The 24465-nt window shown below is 36.3% G+C and overlaps 1 protein-coding gene and 1 pseudogene across 2 annotated transcripts; one reads left to right on the plus strand and one right to left on the minus strand.

Annotated features, from left to right (window-relative positions):
* The first annotated feature begins 186 nt into the window (after positions 1-186).
* Positions 187-9503, plus strand: LOC127645502 (cytochrome P450 2D9-like; annotated as a pseudogene).
* A 1524-nt stretch (positions 9504-11027) lies between these two features.
* On the minus strand, positions 11028-18445 carry LOC127648932 (lysosomal protective protein-like). 2 transcript variants are annotated; one of them, XM_052133782.1, is made up of 11 exons: positions 18132-18445; positions 15283-15394; positions 14968-15105; positions 14715-14876; positions 14379-14470; positions 14191-14275; positions 13945-14010; positions 13703-13839; positions 12916-13078; positions 12742-12831; positions 11028-11610 (listed from the first exon to the last, which is right to left on the minus strand). In XM_052133782.1, exons 1-11 carry the CDS (start codon positions 18299-18301, stop codon positions 11527-11529), a joined length of 1299 nt encoding a protein of 432 aa, XP_051989742.1. In that variant the 5' UTR covers positions 18302-18445; the 3' UTR covers positions 11028-11526. The 2 variants fall into 2 exon arrangements, with proteins under 2 accessions (XP_051989742.1, XP_051989733.1); XM_052133773.1 differs by having other exon boundaries at positions 13945-14097.
* Between the last annotated feature and the right edge of the window lie 6020 nt (positions 18446-24465).

Below are 24465 nucleotides of genomic sequence, written 5' to 3' on the forward strand. Positions count from 1 at the left end.
TAATGATATATTCTTAAAATAACTGTTTAGGAAATAAAATAATACAAATGCAAACGGGGCAACAACAAAAAAAAAACCTTGGTGTCCCCTTCAAAAATTGCACTTGAGAATGGTTATGTTTATTATCCCCCCCCCCTTTTTGATGAAATTTCGCCCCTGATTGAGACAGAAGCACAGCGGACCATAATGCTTATGTAGTTTAAAGAGGTAGTAGTCTTGTATGCATGTGTATCAGTTTACTTTATGCTTACAGGTTTAAACAGGAATACACTACAGCGCACCAGGGACAGAAATGAATGGAGCTCAGGGAAAAAAATTCGCCAAATTCAATATGCCCCATAATGAGATCTTCGGTGTTTTTTTATTTGCAACATTTTTTATTGTTCTTCTAAACAAACCATTTTTGGTTACCCAAAGGAACATTAGTAATGGTTATAAAAATTAGAACCTAATGAGAATGAAAATATATATTTTTCTTAAATAACCACACAGGAACAATACGGTAACATTAGGGGAACACTCTTGTGTATTCTGGGTTCATACTCTATTCTAGGATCAGGTATAAATATTTTGCATAAAACATATGATATAATTACTTATTGCAAATAAACGGATTAAATTGATGTATTTGAGATTATTTTTTTATATTTAAAAACAAATGCCCTCATAAAAGGTAAAAAATCGAAATCAGAGCCAGAGGGCAAATATTGCCCTTTAATGTAAAAGTTAATTTCTGACACTGCACAGTACATGAACTGCTCATATTGTTTTTGCTCCGCATTATGGATCACTCTACAGTCTCTTCCATCAAGCTACTTCAAATATAATTGCCTCTGTCATGTTTGGGTCAAGCTTAATTATTAGGATTAATTCCGTACAGCCAGAAATTGATCACAGCCATAGAACAACTTAGTAAGATTGCCATTGGACCTTGGGCAATGATAAATACAATGGAAAGTAAACTATAGTAATAGGTAGTATGAATCAGTGAAGTAACTAGTTTACTTCTGTCAGCAAAACTAATGTGACCTTATGGATATGGTCCCCCTTTCTCTGTTTATCTTTAAATTGCAGCTTAATGGAATAGCTCCAGTGATAAAGGAGTTTAGGAAGTTGCAAGAGCACCAGACTTCACTCTTATATGGTACGACAGCCAGGAAAACCATAACCCCTGTGTACAACTATGCAAGAATTCCCCTATGCACAATGCAGGATATGCAGTCTATATTTCTTAAAAAAAACAAACAATTTTAGCAGAATATATGTGGCCTGCTCAATCATTTTGTCTTTTTCTTTCTACCCAGAAACATCTATAAAAAAAAAATAAAAATAAAATTTAAATGATATAATTGTCTCTGTTTCTCCAAAACATTGCTGAGATATTTTGTTCCTTTTTACTTCAGTATATAAAAGTCTTTAGCTAAATTATGCAATCAACAGAATTCAAATGGCAGAGTTTCATACATGTAAATCATTTAATTTTTTTGAAAAACATTTAATACCACCATTATTATACAGTTCAGCAAAAAAAAATTATATGTTATGAACGTGACATAAAATGAATTATATTGACATTATTAACCTGTAAATATATAATTTAGTCAGAAATAGTAGTATTGAGAAAAAACATCCAAGGCCACCATTCCTCTACTTGTACTTCAATGTCGTCTTCCAACTGCAAAGAGGAACAAAAATATTAGATACTGACAAATGTAACATACTGAGCCCACAAATACTTGTCCAATTTTCATGGTTTAACGTATAGCTCAAATGAACGTTAACTGCTATCTCCATTACAGACAATTACTTGTTTCTCATTTCACATGGGCAGAATCAACATTGAGATAAAGCCCAAACGTAAGCGAAGGAGAAATAATGTTGCACCGCAGCGTAGCTTCCAGAATCACACAGACACGGAAACTTAAATACGGTGCGGTAAAGACAGCATGGTCAAACACATCTGTTAATATGAACACTCAATGGCGTGCAGATTAATAACACAAATAGGCATTCAGTTGCGAGGCCACAATCGCACAAATTGGCAACAGTTATCGCCTATACATTAACATTACCTATATATTACTCCGACATTTCGTTCACATTTACATAACAGCACCACCACATTTCTCGAGGTTTTCTTCTTGTGTTTAATGGCCACTTACTCCTTAGGAGCATTACCGCCACCTGCTGTACTTTACATATAGTGTAGCATGGGAGATGAGTCTAGTGCCCTGTCCCAAATGGCACACTTCATGAGGACTTTTGGTCTCGTTGACTTAAATTGCGCGTGCTCGCTGAGTCTACGAGTCCGTAGGCCGTCCCATTTAGCATTTTAACGCTCTGAAGTGTGCTCAGCAGCGCCCCCTTTGTACCCTTGAAGCGGTCTTCCGCGAAGCCCGCATAGATCCAGGCTTCACGCACTTCAAGTACCCAGGAGTCCTTGCGAAAGGCCAATCAGACAACTGGTGTGAAGAGCGCTTTCGCTCACGGACACAGACAATTGATAACATGGCTGAGAAGAAAATATTTAAGTGTAAGTATCATTATGGTTTTTATGACTGTGTACATTTTACCAGTTGTTACCTACAGTTTATACAAACATTATGGTCATCGACCAGTGGTTGATGTCTCAAACATAGTAATAGCGCGCTGAATCTGATCGCATAACGATTCATTATATAGAACCGAATGGCAGGGCTTTACTGAGTCATATGTAAATGAAGTATGGATATTTAAACCTGTAAATTAAAAACGACATAAAAAAAACAAGGTACACATAAAAAATATAAAATACATATATATATATATATATATATATATATATATATATATATATATATATATATATATATATATATATATAAAGAAAAAGAAAATTAAACAGTAAATCAAATAATAATGACTTAATGCATTAACGACTTTTGACAAGTTATATGTTTATCTACAAAGTCAATAACATTTACTTGCTTACCCTTTCCTCCGTGCATAACATCAGCATTTGTATGCATGAAAAATAATCTTGTCTTCTACGACGTCGGAGCGTATAAATGTGATTTCTCTGCATGGCAAGCCATCTCGCAAACACAATAGTAAAAACAACAACAATAGGCAGCATATTTCCCCGAACCGAACCTGCAGCTCCTGTCCAACAATAACCACGCTTCACGATCGAGTCTGTCCCAAAAATACTTCTCAATGCGCCCTTGTGGACTTGCGCGAGGGGCCCTATAAGTCTGCACTACATGACGTCACCGAAGTGTGGACTCTGAGGGAAGTCCACAAGTCCGGAGTGTGCCATTTGGGACAGGGCCTAGATTCTATGTATATACTTAAGTACACACCTACACATAAATACGGAAGAGGATTAGGGCCAAGCAATAATAAAAAAATACATGCACAAATAAAAATAAAAAACACCTCTGTCTGGACCTGGCCAAAGTCTGGCTTCAAATGTCTATGCTAAACCTGGTCAACCAAACCTCTTCTCTTCTCCTCCCTCCAACACACAGTGACTTCACTACTGAATGCATTACTGAATAAAAGCCTCTTCCTGTTTTACTCCTATGCCATCTTTCCTGTCATTCATTCATTCATTTGATCCTTAATGATGACTTTGCCTCTTTTTCCCTGTCAGCACCTTTACGTCTATATCTCTTCTATTTAATGCTTTCTTCGCTAACAAGAATCTGTGAATTTGTTTAGTTGTCCCAGCTCAGTAAGTTTTAAGAAAAAAGAATGATAAACAAATGAGTGTGACTGAGGGGTTCTCTATTAAAAGTGCACTCAGCCATTTTTTTCCCCATTAAAATGAAATGCATTGTACGTACATAATTGCTTTTAAAAATAAGAAGAAACTATTCCCATAAAATATAATGAAATGTAATGGGTCACGCAGGGAATCCTGGGAATGCCAGATGACTGTTTTTTTTTCTCCATAAAAAAGTATATATACTCTCTTGTTAAGCATAAGATTAATTACCATTAATTATATGGGAAAAACATACTTTTTACATCGAAATAATATATTTTGACAGCATTTTACTGAAAAACTACAGTATTGTCTTTTTAAATATATTTTAAAATATTAACATATATTTTATGTTAACTACTCATTAACTAATTTATGTTTTTTTACTGTAGCAATTTTACAGCCTTTTACAGTTAAAATTACAGACAGTTTTTACAGTGCAACTTAGATTTCTAGAAATAATTCATTTATTTATTCAATGAAGTATGCAACACCAGGTGTTATAGCTGATTAATAATGAATATGCAAGTGTCTTGCACAGTTGCAAAATATGAAAAGGTTTTGTTGGACTTTTACAAATAGTAGTCCTTCATAATCATTTAGCTCAAGTACTTAATGATATGAAAACACATAAAAGTGCTTATTGTATATAATTATTGAGGTAAATGAGGTCTAAATAACATACATTAAACCATAAATAAAATGAGCTAAAATTAAATGCATGACTTGTGATAACTTATTTATTTATTTTTATTATTTATCCATTTACACACAAAAATTAAACAGAAGCATATTTAAATAAAATACAAAACTAAAACAATGTTAGTTAAAAAATAAATAAAAAGGCTTATAGAAATTATTGTTTTAGTTAAATATAAGTTTTAGTGAAATCAATTAAGTTCTTATTTTCTAAAGAAATTAAGGAACAGAAAAAGACAAAAAGATAAAAGATAAATGGAATAAGGAAAGAAATACGAAAGAAAAAAATAGTTTTGATATTGATGAAGATTTATTGCGAAAGTGTTGAATTGCAATTCTTTAAGTAGGCTAACACAGATGCAAACAGTTCCAAAGAGACGGCCCTCCATATGAAATTGCAAACTGACCAAGAGATGTCCTGAAAAAAAAAAAAGAATGAAGGTTTTCTGAAGATCTTTTGTGGTTATGATGAATGATGAGTTTAACTGAAGAATATTTTTTGAAGAAGTCTGGCAATGTATATATATATATATATAACCAAACTAGACAGGAAGTCAGGACACAGACATCATAATCCATACATGAAACAACAGACAGAAGAGCGCACAGTCTCCATTTTATTCCCTGCCACGCACTCTTCCTTCTGTAGTGTTTCAACAGTATGGAGTATGGTGTCTGGGTCCTGACTTCCTGTCTAGTTCAGTTCTGGTCTGTGTTGGGACCGGACATTCAGACTCCTTGTCTGTCTGTTATTGACGTGGGTACATCTCACTTGTGTCATCTTGGCTGCATGCACTCTATGCATAATCCATGTCGGTCTTTGTGTCTGTCTTGCGCCGCGCGCCCAGGTCGAGAGCTGTCTTCATGTTTGTGCTGAGGTTCAGTCACTTTTGTAAAGTGTGTGTGTCTGAGCTCACACAAGTGTCTTCTCTCGTCTTGTTTGTCGTTTGGCATGAGTGTATATCGCCTCATTGTCTTGGCGATGAGCGCTCATGCCAATCGGATGTTTTGTCTTCTTGTGAGAAAATGCGGCTTTGTTATTGTTTCTGTATTCCTGCGTGCTTCTCTGTCTTAGTCACACCCTGACTCCTTGTTTGGTCATTATGTTTCAGTAGTAACACCAGCCCTTTAATAACCCGCTTGATTTCTCTCCCTATTTTAGTTTCCTAGTGTGTGCTGTCCAGTGCCAGTTCATCTTGTTCTCCTGTCAGTCCTGTATGTTTTCTAGTGCTCCTGACGTCCCTGATCCTGGTCTCGGTCCAGTCGGTCCTGATTCCTTGTTCCCTTTTGCCCCAGCCTGATTTACCCTTTTGAGTTGTTTATGGTTTCCCCCTCGTGGGAGTTTGTTTGGTAAATAAAGAATTTTGTTTTTTATATCTGCGTTTGGGTCCTCATCTCTGCAACACATGTGACACATGAAGGTGATTCATTTCATAAACACTGAGAATTTGCATCTTCTGAAAAATTGGATGGGAGGTTTCTTGAAAAATGAGATGACGTAACTATTCTGTCAAATAGTTTCTGAAGCAGTAGAGGTTACTTTTTATATGTGCTAGCTTATACTTGCACTACCGGTCAAAAGTTTTGAAACACACTCATTTTACATGAGTTTTACATCCTTTCACATTTTAGAATAATAGTAAAGTCATCAAAACTATGGAATAACATAAATGGAACTATGAGATTTATGTTGAGACTAAACAAAATCCAAAATAAATCAAAACTGTTTTATATTTGAGCATTTTCAAAGTAGTCACCCTTTCTCTATAATTGAGAAGAAAAGTACTGATGCAAGTGGCCTTCCTATATTTTTTTATACATTTCCTTACTCTTACTTATTGATATTATACAAACATATTCATGTATCCACATTTATGTATTTAACTCATGCTTCTACTCTCTGCCTTTGTATATGGTTTGTGCCTAGTGTGATCAAAAGCCCCCAGAACTGGAACACTGCGTGAGACCAAGGATATACATTTTACTTTTAATATATGAGCTTGTTGTCCTTCAAAGGGTTCATAGCTGGATGCAAAGAGAGCTTAATTTATAGTTGTTATGTTTTAATTAGTTTACAGATGCTGATCTGTGAACACAAGATGTCTCCTAGACATCCGTGCTCGCATTTAAATTGAGATCATGAACATTGTGAACTTGACCAAAATACATGCTGCAACCTCAATTTAGCCGCAGCTTTTACACCTCAATAGGTCATTAACAATATGACCTGATACTTTGAGTTACAACCTTGACTTGTACAGTACTTGTTGTTCCAGAAAAGGATGTTTTTTCTGGTACATTGTGTACTGGCTGGGTATAAAGACCTTAAATGATCTTTGATTGTCAGACTGACATCTCAGCTCTCTCTTCGCATCTGATCTCCAACTTTGATTTACTTAGTTCATACAAAAACAAGACTTTGTATTATTAGGTTAATTCCAGGACTTAGTCCTTGGATATATCCTTAAGATATATCTGCTTAACATGAGGTAGTTTTCCATGGCCCATTCTACAATTGACGATGATCATTTGGTCAGGGTGGGATCACCCTGTGATGTGACACCAAGTTGGAAACATTTCTTTGTTTTTATAATAAACAAGCCATTTAGGTGATGCGGTTTGTCTGAGATCAGGTCAAGTGGAACTCATATTTTAGGGCAGAATACTGTAAATTCTTACAATATATATGTATATACACCGATTAGTCACAACATTAAAACCACCTGCGTAATATTCTTTTTATTTTTTTAAATATATCCCCTTTTCTCCCAATTTGGAATACCCAATTCCCACTACTTAGTAGGTCCTCATGGTGGCGTGCTTACTCACCTCAATACGGGTGGCAAAGGACAAGTCTCAGTTGCCTCTGTTTCTAAGACTGTACATCTGTGCATCTTATCATGTGGTTCGTTGTGCATGACACCACTGAGACTCCGCATGTTTAGGCTCATTTACATTTATGCATTTGGCAGACACTTTTATCCAAAGCAACTTACAGTGCACTTATTACAGGGACAATCCCCCCGGAGTGACCTGGAGTTAAGTGTCTTGCTCAAGGACACAATGGTGGTGGCTGTGGGGATCGAACCAGCAACCTTCTGATTACCAGTTATGTGCTTTAGCCCACTATACCACCACCACTCCATATGCTACCCTCCGCGTTCCACGCACAATTCACCAAACAATTCTTACATTGAGTAAGAACCATTAATCGCGACCACGAGGAGGTAACCCCATGTGACTCTACCCTCCCTAGCAACCAGGCCAATTTGGTTGCTTAGGAGACTTGGCTGGAGTCACCCAGCACACCCTGGATTCGAGATGTGTCCAGTGGCATAGCCATGGGTGGGCCAGGATGGCCCGGGGTGGCCCTGGGCCCACCCAGAATATTACAGATTATTCTTTGACTTGAAACATATATTTATAAAACGGTTTAAACAAATGCATTTATTCAAATTTCTGAAAGTGTGGAAGAATCGCTTCTCTGTTGTTAAGAAAATTTGGTAAATAAAAAAAAGTTTGCAGAAAACATGGCCAATCCATATTTTTTGAGGCCCACTCAAAAGTAATTTCCTAGTTACGCCCTTGTATGTGTTTGTGTGTTATTTGATTCAATTTAGCACAGTAGAGATTTACATGCTTTTATTTCAATGGTGTGATAGGTCTTTTGGTTTACTTGCACAGAGAGCAGATCAGAACACCACATTTGATGATTCACAGATGGTCACTTTGCTGTTTGATTTGTTTGTTGCTGGAACTGACACAACCTCAATCACACTTCGCACCTTAACCCTCTACCTGATGATCCACACGCACATACAAGGTAATGAATGCTTAATAAAAAATAAAAAAAATCAATGTTCAATCTATCAAATCCTGACAAAAATATACATGCAGCCAATGATAGGTCTTTATAACAGGTACAGCGTTTGACTCTTTGGCCTGAACTTGTGCTGCAGCATTGTGAATAAAATGCTGTTTTTCAAAACGCTTTCTTAGGAACAGCATAATTACGATGCCAGTTTATCAGTTTTGCTGTAGACATACGCATTCATATTCTTTCAGTGTCTGCATGTGTCTTGTTTACACTATTTACACATCTTCAGAGCAATGTCAGAAGGAGATCGATGAAGTCCTTGGAGTTTGTGAACATGTCACATTTGAGGACAAAAATGCCATGCCTTACGTTCAGGCAGTGATTCATGAGGGTCAGCGTGTTGCTGACATTGTTCCTCTTAGTATGTTTCACACTGCCAGTACAAACACCAAACTCCAGGGCTACAACATCCCAAAGGTGACAGTTACTAGAATTTTGACATGAAAACTATCTACAGCAGTCACAATGGCACATTCCACTGACAAAAAAGAAAAAGCAGCTAGTAATAACCAATCCATAACCCCAAACTGTTATTTTGTCGTTGCAACTCCCAAAATTATTTTTGTTACAAGGGAAGATTGTCAATCTCTCTTTTTTAAATATCTGCTGTTCTTACAGGGGACAATTATAATCCCATATCTGTCATCTGCTCTCAGAGAGGAAGGTCAGTGGAAGTTCCCCCATGAATTCAATCCTTAAAACTTCTTGAATGAAAAGGGGGAATTTGTGAAGCCTGATGCATTCTTGCCTTTCTCTGCAGGTATGTTCTACTTGGATTCTATTAGGTAGTGGAGATGAGTTTTTGGATTTATTTCCATGTGCAGTGGATAATTATCATTATCAGTTATTTAGCCTTGTTTATCCATTTGAGAGGTGGAATTAATGCTCTCAGCTGTTTTGGCACACATACTTATAGTTAAACAAAAAAGGTCCTTTTATATGCTACTTTTTGAACGATGTATTTTCTATTTCCTAGGATCACGTGTGTGTTTAGGAGAGAGTCTCGCTCGCATGGAGCTCTTTCTCATCGTAGTCACAATACTGCGGCGATTCCGCCTAATATGGCCAGAAGATGCAGGAACACCAGACTTTACTCTTATATATGGTGGGACGCAGTCAGTAAAACCTTACCCCTTGTGTGTACAACTACGTGCACAAGGGAAGATGTGTGAATCTTAGGTACTAGCCTTGTAATGCATAATATTTTGTTGTATTTATAAGCCACAACTATTTTAGTTGAACATAAAGAATGAGCCAGTTAGATGCTCTGTACAATGCGTTATATGACACTTTCATAACACCTTTTAATACCATTATTGTTTTCATCCAAAAGTAGTCTTGTTAAAGTAGAACTCTTGTGCGACCATTACTGCTAGAGAGTTGTTCTAAATTGTTCTGTTCATATTGTAAATTTGAACTACAAAAAAACAATGTTGTAAATGCAGGGGTGTAAATTAACGAATTATAAGTACTCACGTTACTGTAATTAAATACTTTATTTTTACCAAGAATTGTACTTTAAGTATTTTAAATATTGTATACTTTTACTTGAGTTCATTTTAAATGCTGTAACTACTTTTACTGTGCTGTTTTCCCACTGTCTGTGTTTGATACTTCCCTGTCCTAATTTAATTTTTATCTATCAACATGATTGGCTAGAGACTCCCGTCAAATCAAATCACACTAATAAAACTTGAATGGCAGCTGCAGATCTGGCGCCATCTGTTATGGATGCCTCAAGCATAGTTCAACACCTGAATATCACAGCTGCAACTGGAAGGGTTTTCGCAGTGAAAATTCTTCTAAAAATCTTAATTTGTGTTCTGCTGATGAAAGACAGTCATACACATCCAGGATAGCATAAGGGTGACTAAATAATGAGAGAATAAAAATGTTTGTGTGAACTATCCCTTTAAAGCCCGATGTGGCCCCTAAACCAAACAACTGCTCGACCTCTATTGTGCCAAGTGACCCTGCTTTTTTTTTTCATAGTTTTGAACATGTTTTATGCGCAACAGTAACTCTTTTGTTCGGCATTAAGGGAAATTTAGACCCTGCACGTAAACTGATTTTAAATGTAGTTGTTTCATACATTATGATATTGAAAATAACTTTTTTTTTATTTTTCATTTCTGTAATCATGTCGTCCTTTTTATTTTTAAAGTTTACAGTATCATAGATAAGTGATGCATTTTAAAAGTTACCTATAATTTTTATTCTTTCTGGCAAACAGCCATAAAAGGGAATATAAATGATGGTATGTGTGCTACATTTTTAAATTGCAGCATAGAGTTTTTATTATAAAGGGGCATAACTTTTTCAACTCACTACTCATGAGTATTTTAATTGAGCTACTCTTACTTGAGTAGTTTTTAGGACAGATACAATTTTTTTTTTAAAAGTAACAGTACTTGAGTATTATTTTTCAGTACTCTTTCCACCCCTGTGTAAATGGGAATTAACATGAATTATACTGTATATAAAAAAAAAAACAAATAATCAAACTGGTAACACATTACATTACAAAAATGTTCCATTAGTTAACATGAATGAATTAGGTATCATAAACTAACAAGGTTTAATTCAGGTTTATAATTTTGGTTTTTATTTGACCCATGTATTCTTTGACTTGGAGTTGAATGATGAGTAGCTCAATGTTAGGAATGTAGAAAATTAAGAATATGAATACATATTTTTTTGTCTTCAAAAATTTATTTAACAGAATTTACAAATGAGCATCCTATACTTCATTCAATTCAACATAACCTATAATGGTAGCCAGGTGAGAATGAAACAGAATTTGACAATTTAAAATGTGATAGTCATAATACAATTTTAAAAAGTTAATCATTTGTGTGTGTACCATACAAAACAGAGATTATGTGAAGTTTTAAAAGTCCAGCTATAGTTTACCTACATTATCAACATCACCGTGATATAGTATTGCAAGCCTGTAAAGCCAACCCTAATGTTCAAGAGAAAAAATCTCTTTTAAAAAGATTCAAACAATCAATAAAATAGCAAAGAATTTAACAAAATTTCAAAGCTCATTCAAACACACAGACACCCACAGTCCCTGAGAGCTATTACATTTCTGATTCAGCTTTATGTCGGATTTCATTCCTATCCACAGGCTCCTATCCAGCACCACATTTAAAAATCAGATTTGGTGCTCTGAGACAAGATGTGGTCTGATGGAAATTCAGTAAGGCTTATTGGATAGGAAACTCTGCAACATGTGGAGAGATGGACCAGGAGCCCACTGAGGAACCATGTGACCAGCTCCCTACAAGGGTAGTATTGTATGTTACAATCTTTGGTAAAAATGGTTTCAAACATATTATATTAATCTACTTTGACTAAAAATGGCATTTAGAGCTTATGAGAAGATATATACAATGGAAATAAGCTACTTCATTTAGGCCTTGTCACCTACACCTGTCAAGTAGGTGAAATTACTATTTCAGTCAGTTTTTAGCTAAAAGGGATAGTTCACCCAAAAATGTATCAGAATTTACTCATCCTTATGCCATCCCAGATGAGTATGACTTTATTTCTTCTGCTGAACAGAAATTAAAATTTTGAAAATGAAAAACAGTGCAAGTGAATGGTATCCAAACTTTAAAGCCCCAAAAAGCAAATAAAGGCACCATAGATGATACAACTCCAGTGGCTAAATACATCAGAAGTGATATGATAGGTGTGGGTGAGAAACTGATCAATTTAAGTAATTTTTACTATCTCCCCCCTAGCAGGGGCGGTTGTGGCTCAGGTGGTAGAGCGGGTTGTCCTCTAATCGCAGGGTTGGTGGTTCAATTCCCATCCCACATGACTCTACATGCCAAAGTGTCCTTGGGCAAGACACTGAACCCCAAGTTTCTCCCAATGGCAGGCTAGCGCCTTGCATGGCAGCTGCTGTCATTGGTCTATGAGTGTAAGTGTGAATGGGTGAATGAGAAGCAGTGTAAAGTGCTTTGAATACTGCTATGGTTAAAAAGGCACTATATAAGTGCAGACCATTTACCCTCTTCATACATGTTGCCACCTACTGGACAGCGAGGATAATTTATAGTAAAAAATTACTTATAAATTGACCTGTTTCTCCAGTGGATTATTACGCTTACTGAAACTTCACAGTTCTAGCCAACATTCACTTGCATTGTATAGACCTACAGAGATATGACCCGAGATATTCTCCTAAAAATCTTAATTTGTGTTCAGCAAAAGAAAGAATGTCATACACATCTAGGATGGCATGAGTGTCAGTAAATGAGGAGAGAATTTTAAATTTTGGGTGAACTATCCCTTTAAAACATCAGATCACAGCCAGTCAGACATATTTCCATTAAATAACACAAAGACTGCAAAACATAGAAAAGTAGGCTCCATCGACTCAACTAACATTCCTGGAACTGACCTTGACAGTGAGGAAAGTGATGTTGCCAAATTGTTGGTAGAATCCAGCAATCTGGTTATCATACAGCCAGCGCTGGTACTCTGTGGTTGCCTTGTGGGGGAAGTAATCCAACATTAAACCTAGAAACTGGAAAACTTCCTAGTGAACATCAAGTCTAACAAACACAGGGTTTACCTTCTGTCCAAGCTGTTCAACAAACCACTGGTCTCCAAGGAAGTTACAAGCCATATCAGTATCTCCATTATAGACCAAAGCTCTCAGACCCAAAGCCAATAGCTTCTCATAGACTTCCTTGACAGTTTGGTAGATTGTGTGATATTGGCTTCCCACTACATCACTGCACACACAGAGATGGAAGGCAATAACTGGACACATTCACAAACAAGAGAAAATGGAAAACACTGTGTGCACCCACACATTAAATCAGTAATGAGGCTTTTCCACTGCGCGGTACGGCTCGACTCAACTCACTTTTGGGGGGTTTTCCACTGTGGATAGTACCTGATACTTTTTTTAGAACCACCTCGGTTGAGGTTCCAAGCGAGCCGAGCCGATAATAAATGTGACGTCGAAACCCTCCAGATCACTGATTGGTCAGAGAGAATCGTCACTACCAGCAACACTGGATTTGCGACACGGTACATCAACCTGCTAGTTTTAATGTTAGCAACAGCGATAGCAGTATCATTTCTTCACGCGACTTCCTAATTATAAAAAGAAATGGCTGTGCACAAAACCACGCCGTGGTCAATAAACAAGGTGCAGACGTTCCTCTCGTAAGTAGCCAAGGAGAGAATCCAACGAGAGCTGGATGGGGTGACGCAACTATGACGATCAGCCTATAATCCCACCCACATTGAGGCTTCACTAAACATCAGTGGAATAGCAAGCTCAGAAAAGTAAAGCGAGTCAAGTCTAACCGTAACATGCAGTGGAAAAGTGCCATAAGAGAGGACTGTACCTGCAGATGTCCCATGGTGGTAGTACATCAGGGATGTGCAGTGCCTTCCTCACATCTCCTCGGTTAAGCCAGTTAATTTGAGCAGTACTATTGATGCATGGAGGCACTGCATTAACACTTGGAGTTCTTCCCACTAACTGAACACAGAAAAGAAAGCACAATTCACTCTAACACATTCAGTAGTTAAAGTGCAGGTTGAATTTTTGGTTTTGTTATATACAAGTTGAGGGATCAGGTCTCACATGATTAGCTTCCCAATGCTTCCTGAAGTTTCTAAAGAGGTGCATCATGGCACTCCGATAGGTCTTCTGAGATCCAATACCACCAGCACAATCAAGATACAGAGCATATTCATTTAATCCAGAGTTATAAACTATATGAAATGCATGCAATACCTGTGAAACACAAAACTGTAGTCACCTAACATGGCAATAGGTAAGGACGTGCTACAACAATAGCGAGCATAGGTGTGGATGCATTCATGTTACCCAAACAGAGCAAGACTCTTTAGAATTGTTGTAGAAGTTACAGACTCCATTTTGGCAGCAGTTGTCATTCAGATCCTTCCACAGCCTACAAGCAAATGGTGCATGTATTCATCAAAATATTTACTCTCAGTATTGCAGCATAAACATACCAATGAGTGGCTACTTGTAGAAATAATGGATTAGCTTACTGTTCTCCAAATAGCCCATGATAGTACCCAAAGTAGATTAGTGATTGGTCATTCAACGCAAAGCTACTAATGCCATTTCCCACAGCAAAGCCCTACAAAAACAATAAACCAATCAAATAAAAATGCAATATTAAAGTGATAATTCTAATCAACTATTTGAAATAAATTTATGTTAGAACTTTTCTATAAAAAAAAGAAAGAAAAAAAGGACGAGCTGAATTCTATATCGGATTTTACTGTATGCAAAATTAGCGCATGTTCTGGGAATAATACATCCCAACATTAGACATTGTTAAAGTTAAGTTTTTAAAATGAAGGAAGCATACTTAAATTTACCTTAAAGTTTACTTTAAGCTGGCCACCTGTAGCAACTCTCAAACTGAGCGTTGGTGCGTAAATGCCTCCATAACTCTCACCAAAAATGAAAAACTCATTCTGGGTGAAATTAGGAAATTTGGCAGAAAAGCTCTGCAAGGCTAGGTAGTTGTTGTCTGCCACCTGAAGAAATATATAGATTTTTAAAAAAGGTACACATGAAGGTTTTCAGAGAGTAACCTTTACAGGTGTTTGTGAATGTGTGCATATTTACCTCATCGTCATTAGTTTCATATTTTTGGTCGTCCGAGTAGGAATAACCAACTCCGGCAGGTGACTCAAGATACAGAATGTTGGCAATTTTATTCCAGCTGAATTCATTCTCGTACAGAGTGGCTCCATCGTCATTTACCTAAGGACCACATAAATAAATACTCAAACAAAAGAAAACCTGCCTGACATGCGATTTAGAGCTTGAAGACTGAGATTACATAAATTATTGTTTCCCTCTCTAAATGTAACTGGTCTTCAGTTCTTAGTACTTTTTATATAAAATTATGAATGTATGTGTTTACAAGTATCAACCTACATGGAACGGGCCATTCTCTGATAGAAACCCATCCAAAGAGCTGCAGCCTGGCCCTCCGTTCAGCCACAGAACGACTGGATCCTTAAGCGGGTCCCTCTGAGAAGTCACAAACCTGCAATGTAAAAAAAAACCTCCATGAAGTTGGCACCTATAATTAAATAATCACCAAAATGATTTCATTAGTTTGTGCTGCAAAAATTAACGTTTGTGCTGGTTTGGTGTTTGAGACATTATTTTTTGATGTCACTCTCCACCCCATCTCGCTCAAATCGATCCAAACCGGTGCTGATCGTTTGTGCTCAGTTTGTGCCGTTAACACATACGTTGTAACTATTTACCTTCCTTAGATATAGCAAAAATTTATTCGGGAGTGGTGACGTCATTCTCCACCCCATGTTGTATAAATTGCTCCAAACCAGTGTCATTTATTTGTGCTCGATTTGTACCAGTTTGTGCCATTAAAATGTACACTATCTATTTCCATTCTTTAGAAATAACAGATTTAATGTGGAGCAGTGACGCCACTCTCCAACCCATGTTGTCCGAATCGCTCCAAACCAGTGGCATTCTTTTGTGCTCGATTTGTGCTGTTGAAAGGAACAATCTAACTAATTCCATTACATAGAAATAACAAAATTATCTCCTGGATAATCGCTCGTTTGTGCTGGCTCGGTGCAGGTTTCTTACCGTAGCTTTTATAATATTGCCAGTTTGATCATTGGCAGTAACTTCAATCTTCAAATCCAAATTACAATCACCAATGCCCTGCATTTGTGAGTGCGGTAAAGTTAGTTTTATATTTGACATTCACGACAATACCCATTAAACTCTCTGTGAATTTCACATTTTCAAGCCATAAAAACTGGATATGCATGAGTAGGTTTTCTTTGCCTAGCACAAAGCTGAATCTTTCATATACATTTTATTAGCCCGATAAATCAATAAAACTACTTTACCATTTGATATTCTAACAGCACAACAAATATGAAATGTTCTACAAAATATCCCTTTCATGACACAAGACTCTGTTCGTGGAATCTACATTCTATATGTTTTCAAATAAATTAAGTATTGTAAATGTTTGTAATATTCTAATTCCATTAAACTCAATGACCATGACCTAGAGACATGAAACCAACTGTAACACACTCAGAATATTATTCTTTACATAGCACAAGACTTGTATTTGGGAATACACATTCAGTCTTTTTTTTACAGATTCAATAATCCTCATAAATCTATTAAACTGAATGAATATAAAATTATAATATAATTAAAAAAATATAATATAAAAAATCATATAATAAAAAGTACTTTTTATACAGATATTATAATTCTATAGTAATTGAGTTTAATAGATTTATAGGGATAATTGAATCTGTAAAAAAAGGACTGAACGTCCTTTGGAGCGATTCGGACAACATGGGTTAGAAAGTGATGTCACAGCCCTGAATCGTATTTGTTATTTCTAAGGAATGGAAATAAATAAAGTGTTCATTTTAATGGTTCAAACCGGCAAAAATCGAGCACAAACGAATGACACTGGTTTGGAGTGTTTTAGACAACACTGGGTGGAGAATGACGTCACCGCTACAGAAAACATTTTTGCTATATCTAAGGAAGGGAAATAGTTACAACGTTTGTTTTAACAGCACAAACCGAGCACCAACGGTTTGCACCGGTTTGGATCGATTTGAGCGAGATGGGGTGGAAAGTGACGCACAGCCCAAAAAGAATGTTTAATATCTCAAACACCAAACCAGCACAAACATTAATTTTTGCAGCACAAATCAGGACAAACGAGTTTTGATTTAATTAATTATATGGTGTGCCAACTTCGCGGAGGTATGCAACCAACACTCTTTTATGAAATAATCAATACACAAAACACTTTATTTAAAGGAATAGTTCACCCCAAAAAAATCTTTCATCATTTACCCTCATGTCATCCCAGATGTTTCTTTCTTTTGCTGAACACAAATAACAATTTTTAGAAGAATATCCCAGCTCTGTAGGTCCATTCAATGCAAGTGAACTGGAGAGTATTTAACCACTCGTGTGATTAAATCCATAAGTTCTGAAGCGATCCAAATGATTTTGGGTGAGAACAGACCAAATTGTAACTCCTTTTTCACTGTACGTCTTGCCATTGAAGTAGGTACAATTATGATTCCATGCTTAATTACACATCCTAGTGCTTAACGCATGAGCAGAGTGCTAGATGGGGCTACCATGGAAGTGTAATCGAGATTGAAATCCTGATTGCCAAGGAGACAGCTATCAAGATTTAGTCTTAGGGAAATTGGAGTTACATTTTGGTCTGTTCCTATCCAAAACAGATTGGAACGCTTTAGAAGATATGGATTAATCCACTGGAGTTGTACAGATTACATATATTCTGCCTTCGTTTGCTTTTTGGAGCTTTAAAATTTTGGTCACCATTCAGCGCAAGTGATTCAACAGAGCTGAAATGTTCTTCTAAAAATCATTGAGTTCTGCAGAGGAAAGAAAGTCATGCACATCTGTAAATGATGAGATAATGTTTGGGTGAACTGTCCCTTTAATGTGTATGACTGAAGGGACACAAACCACAGTACTTTCAAACCAAAGTGGGTATGCTTGCACAATTCTACTCAAACTAACAAAAAATTACCTGAAGGTACCATGGTAACACCATTCTGGGCATGTGACTAGCCACTATTTACATATAGTTTTGTCTTATTAATTTTTACATTCCTATGTAACACTCTGGCAGAGTTGTAAATGCGGAACTCTGAATTTATAAGTGCTTAACTTCTGATCAAAAAAACATGCACTCGGAATTTATACATTGTATATAGAAAACTTACCAATAGTGCAAAAATTTGCCAGGGCGGGCCTTCAGATATCCTGACCACTGGCGGTAATTGGGTTTAAAGGACATTCCCGGCAGATCCAGCACTTCATCTGGATCATACATGCCGCACGCGATATGCACACAAATGGCAAAAAGATAAAACAAGATGCGCTGAGAAAACATTTTGATGAATGTTTGATGAAGGTGGACGAATGTGGTGGACCTGTACGATCTTTTGACCTGAGGTTTTTGATTTTCGTCCACTGTCGGTCATATGACTTTAAAGTCGTCAGGTGATACTGCAAAACATTAGCCAGACACTGTACTTCCGCCCTCACTGCACATCTATCTGTCTGTGTGTGTGCGTGCGCTTTTGTTCAACTATCATTCTACCACACTTCTCCAGTCTCAATGAGCATTAAGTGTATGGAAGCAAATCTGTTGCAGAATACAGTCTAAAATGTAATACACAACATGGCAATTTGATTTATATATTTTAACCCTCTACCGCACAGAGTAGCCATATGGCAACATTGTCTTTCTGTTAATTTCCTTGCCAATGTCTCGTTAATAAAACATGCTAGGTTTGGGCAGAGCCAGAGCCATATAAAGAGAGAGTTGCGACAACTCCATTGACTCCAATGGAACGTTTTTTTTTTTTTACAGCAATGGCGGCTCGTGGAGCCTCTCAATAGTTCCCGGAAGTAGCAGCAAACACATGCCTTTTTAATTTTTTTTATTTTTATTGAAAATATCAAGATTTACAGACAAACATGGCTGCATAATTCCTTTTCTTCAGAATAGGATACAAAAAAATATAGCCAGAAGGAGCAGCTCTTAATACAACCAGGAATATAAATGTAGTCAGTACAAAAATAAGGATGATTTGTAAAGGAAAAGAAACATTTAAATAAATAAACAGAAGAAAATTATAACATAACATAACATAAGGGGAGAATTCAGTCTTTGTTCAGCCATTTATCTCAGTTGGGAAGTGTTTTAGGGTATCATATATTTTTTGTGCTTTAGGACCTTTCAGAGTTTTTAAGGATTTTATATACGGTTTAAATTCATTTAAAAAAATAAATAAAAAATTTGGGAGATGATTTCACAATTCTACACTTGTGAATGAAAAATTTAGCTAGACATACAATTGTATTAATACACAACTCATCACCCTTGCTTTGCAATATCAAACCAAATGTAATGTCGTCTCTGGAGATAGAGGTTGGGAATGAAGATATCTGTTGCTTAACCCATTTATGTATATCCCACCAAAATATCTGTATCACATTACATGAGAAAAACACATGGTCCGTAGTTTCAACATCATTTTCACAGAATGTGCATGTGTTATCATCTATACCAAAGCGAAGTCTCAGTAATTCTTTAGAGGGGTAAATGTTGTTCATTACTTTGAAGTGTGTTTCTTTCACTTTGGGGGGTATAGGGAGTGTTAGATACATTGTTCTTAGTTTAGTAATTTAATCTTTATCAAATTTTTGTATGATGTTATTTTTATTTTGCCTTTCAGGGTAAAGGTATTCAGTAAAACAATTTCTAATAAAGTGGTTAGTGCATTTTCTATCTAGAAAAAGGATCCCTTGAATTGATAGTGTGGCCAATTGTGGTTGTATTGGATAATATGCCAAAGTGTTTTTTATTAGATAGACAAATTGTTTGGGTAGCGCTCTATGTAATTTAGTGAAGTCTGATTTTAAGGTTTGGAAATTATGTTTGATGCAAAATTGTTCATAGTTTAAGAAATGACCATTGGTATCCATTAAGTCGGCTATAGACCATATATTTCTCTCATACCAGTCTTCAAAGAACAGAGATCTGTTGCGGTGCAGGACATATCTGTTGTTCCAGAGTATAGATGTGTGGGGTAAGAAGCTATGTACGTACAACATTTTCCAATACAAAAGTATTTGTCTGTGAAACTCTGACAATGATATAGGTAATTTGTCAACATTGAAGTCCACTCTAAGAAGAAATTCTAAACCTCCTATTTTCTTGAATAAGGTCTTTGGAATACAATACCAAAAGGAGTTGTCGTGTTTGATCCAAGATTTCAACCAATTTATTTTTAAGGTTCCATTAAGGCAGTCAAAATCAATAACTTTTAGTCCTCCATCCTTTGTGTCTTTAACCATATTGCTTTTCTTCATATAATGTGGTCTATTTCTCCAAATGAAGTTTAGGTTGATTTGGTTGATAGATTTAATCAATTTGTTTGGAATGGCATTGGAATAGGCTGGGTAAATACATCTCGATAAACATTCCATCTTAGTTATGTAAATTTGACCTAGTATTGATAGGTCCCTCTGTAGCCAAATATTTAATCTTGACTTGCATTCTTTAATTTTATTTTCTACATTCAAAAGTTGGCTTTGTTTTTGTATTTTATTTCTGATTTAATAGGAATATTACAGATGTCTTTCAGTAAGGTGTCATGTATAGACAGCAATTCACACTTTTTTAAATTTAATGTTAGGCCTGAGGCTTTGGAAAAAAAAATAATTTTGGCAATAGTTGTTGAAATTTGGTATCTATCTTTTAAAAATATTGTTGTGTCATCTGCTAGTTGGCTGATTATTATATCTGTGCCAAGTACATTAAGTTTTTTAATATCATAACAGTTTTTAATATAGATTGCTTGCATTTCTGTGGCTAAGATGAACAGGTATGGTGAGAGGGGGCAACCTTGAGGAATACCCACATTAATCTTGAAGCTCGGGGTGGTACCACTAGGTAATAGGACACAGCTACTAATATCTCGATATAATCCACCAACCAATTCTCTGAACTTGATTCCAAAGCCAAAGTGTTTGAGCGCCAAAAGAATAAATGGATGTTCCACAGAGTCAAATGCTTTATAGAAGTCTAGAAAGAGAAGGAACCCATCGTCCTCTATTTGGCTTCTATACTCAATTATGTCCATTACCAGTCTTATATTATTATGGATTGACCTTCCTTTTAAGAACCCTGACTGTGTGTCTGCAATAAGATCCGAAATCCCTGTTTGAAGACGAGAAGTGAAGATGTAAGTTAGAAGCTTGTAATCTGAATTTCTAAGTGTAATGGGTCTTCTGTTATCTATAATTCTGGGATCTTTCCCCGGTTTTGGAATTGAGATGATAACCCCATGTTGCATTGTTGGTGGAAGCACACATGTTTCAAATATTTCAGTAAAAACTTGTAGCAGCAGGTCTCTTAAATCTACCCAAAAATGTCTATAAAAGTTACCTGTGAGACCGTCGGAACCGGGGGCTTTGTTAAGAGAGAGACGGCCAATTACTGCGTCAAGTTCTGTAATTGTTATTTGATTATCACATGTTTGTTTGAGGCCATCCTCTACTTTGGGAATATGTTTTGCTATATCCTGAAAAAAGTCCACGTTAGAAAATTTAGAGCTATAAAGCTGGCTATAAAATTCCCAGATTTCTGAAGAGATCAAATTTTCATCTGTGACTTCATTATTATCAACCATCAAGGATCTAATGCTATTTTTTTCCTGTCTTCTTTTTTCAAGACCACAGAAATACACAGAATTTTTTTCCCCCTCCTCTATCCACTTAGCCCTGGATCTAATGAAGGCCCCTTGGGCCTTGCGACTATAAATTTCATCCAGTTTTGGTTGGAGGTTTAATAGTCTATCGTCTTCAGTTGGGTTTGGCCTATTGCAGTACATATTTAACTGATTAATAATTTTTTTCTACTTCTTGTTTTTCACTATCTTTTTTAATTATTTTACTGAATGAGATGGTAAATTGGCGTATTTTATATTTTAGGAATTCCCACTTTTTGGTAGCAGTTATTATCTCAGAATTGGCAATTTCTTTAATTAACAATTTGATTTTTTGGCAGTAGTCATTATTTTTGAGCAGGCTGGAATTGAACTTCCAATATGTGAGAGTGGACATTGTTGTTATTGGGTTTGATCTGTAGTAAAATAACACTATGATCTGTTAATGGTGCAGCAGAAATATCAGAGCTAATATTATAAGATAGCAAATGATTTGCAATTAACCAGTGGTCAATTCTAAATTTAAAATTGTGGCTTGATCTAGAGGTCGACCGATTAATTGGCCGATTTTTTTTTTGCATTTTTTACATAATCGGCATCGGCCAATATCCACGCATATCAAGCTGATTATTAGGCAGGCGCATCTGTGGGCAGCCTAGTGTTGTTGTGGAACACGTGTTCGACGCACACTGCCCCTAGAGTCATTTTCCAGCAGAGTGAGCAGACCTCATCCAGTGCTTAAGGAAGGAGTTAAGTTCCTTGGAGAAAACAGTAAGGGTTAAATTTGTATAACTTATTTAGATTTAATTAAAAACTTTTGATATGTTACTGCCAACTTCAAGAAAAAACGTGACAAACGCGATAGTTGACATGACGTTCTGCTACTTTGGATATTGATAGCGTAGTTGAATTTGCATTATCACAGCAGAAGGGTTGCTATCATGTCACAATAAGTAAGCAAGAATTTTGCAATTACAGACAGTGAATCTGAGACTTTTATTTGTTCTGTTTGTGTGTCTTAGAGAGGGTTGTCACTCAATGCAGAGAAATAAGTAATAAAAATATACCAACGCACTATAGACTATTGAAGGACTGGCTTTGGTAAGCTCGGACGTTATCGGTTCTGCTGTCGGTACTGGAGAAATTAAGAAAATACATTCTTTATTGCTATAAAGAGAAAGTTATTTTATCTCGCCAGCCATTTCTATGTATAATAATATGAAACCATTTGTCTGTGATGCAATTTAGCTATTCGCAGTCAGAGAGAGAGAGAACTCGCTCACGCGGTGCCACAGCGAGCACAAAACGAGCCCTGCTTAATGAGTGACGACAGAACTAAACATTCAAACATAGCCTGGTTTAGATCTGTGATTATTAGTCTGATTTTATTTTAGATTTCGCCATCCAAAGATTATAAAAAGAATATTTATACATAAGCCGCATTCTGTCTAGCACAAATTCCTTCCCTTCACAGCGGTGCACTGACATTTCTCCCTAAAACTCAAACTTAACGTCAGAATCAGCGCGATCGGTGATTGTTGTAAAATGCTACTGTTGCTAAATTGCGGGACGCGTTTAATAATAAAAGGAGCGCAAGAGATACCGTTCCAAAGGCGGCGCGCGCTCCGATACAGACCACAACGAGACAAGCAAAGTATAGGCTACTTTGGGTTTCATGTGCGCATCTAAACGATGAACTATACACAAAAATATGTCAAAACGACCGGCTTGGAGATTCACTTAAACACAGTTTATGTCTTAAATGGACGTGGTTATGGAAATAGTTGGGGAGAAAATATGCTGCATCAGGAGCCTGCATCAGGAGATCTGAACTCGGTCTTAAAGGGGAAGCTGTCTATTAAACATGTGACGATTGAGCCATTACTGCGAATCAAACAACAAAAGGCAAAGAGAAAATCACTTACAGCTATTGAATGAATAACTTCTGCATTAATGAGCATTAATCTATCTATGATAAACTATGCGGTGTTATTTTACAATTGATTACTTTATTAGATTTCTTTTTAGACCACACCTGACAGTAATGTTAGTAGACCTTCCTGAAATTAAATCACTGTGCCTATATAACGTTTATCTTTGTGTAATATATATATATATATATATATATAACAAAAAGAACCGCTAAGAATACCATTAAAGTACCGGATCGATAAGCAGGATCGATAAGATAGTAGTACCATTAAAACCTTAACGATACCCATCCCTAGTTATGCCTGTGCTTCTCTTGGATGCTCTGAATATTGGATTACGTGTCTGGATTGCCCCTTAATTAAAGCTGCATTTGGATATCAACCTTTGTGTCTCGGAGCAGTACGTAACACCTGCTTTGTTTATTTAATATATTTGTTATACATTATTTATACAATATGTTTTTACATTATACATTTTTAATTTTAAATGTACAAGTGCAGATTGGTCAAGTGTTCAATAAATGTATTTGTTGAGAAATGTTGTCTATCTTAAGTAATTATTTGTGTTACATTTTATCTTTCAAATAAAAGGTTCAAATAAGAGGTTAAAAACAAGCACATATCGGCCAAAATAAATCGGCAGCATTAATCGGCCATCGGCCGACCCGGATTTCAAAAGATCGGCATCGGCCTGAAAAAAAAAACAATATCGGTTGACCTCTAGCTTGAGCTAAACCAGGAGAATTCAGATATTCCTGGGTTTAAGTGTCTCCAAGTATCAACCAAATTATGTTTTTCACAAAAGTTCGTGAATATGGTGTTTGGATGACTTGCAGAGTATCTGCAAGGATATTTATCAAAAAATTCATCATGAACTAGGTTTAGAT

This window comes from Xyrauchen texanus, chromosome 1 (assembly GCF_025860055.1).
Source record: "Xyrauchen texanus isolate HMW12.3.18 chromosome 1, RBS_HiC_50CHRs, whole genome shotgun sequence".
Taxonomy (NCBI): domain Eukaryota; kingdom Metazoa; phylum Chordata; class Actinopteri; order Cypriniformes; family Catostomidae; genus Xyrauchen; species Xyrauchen texanus.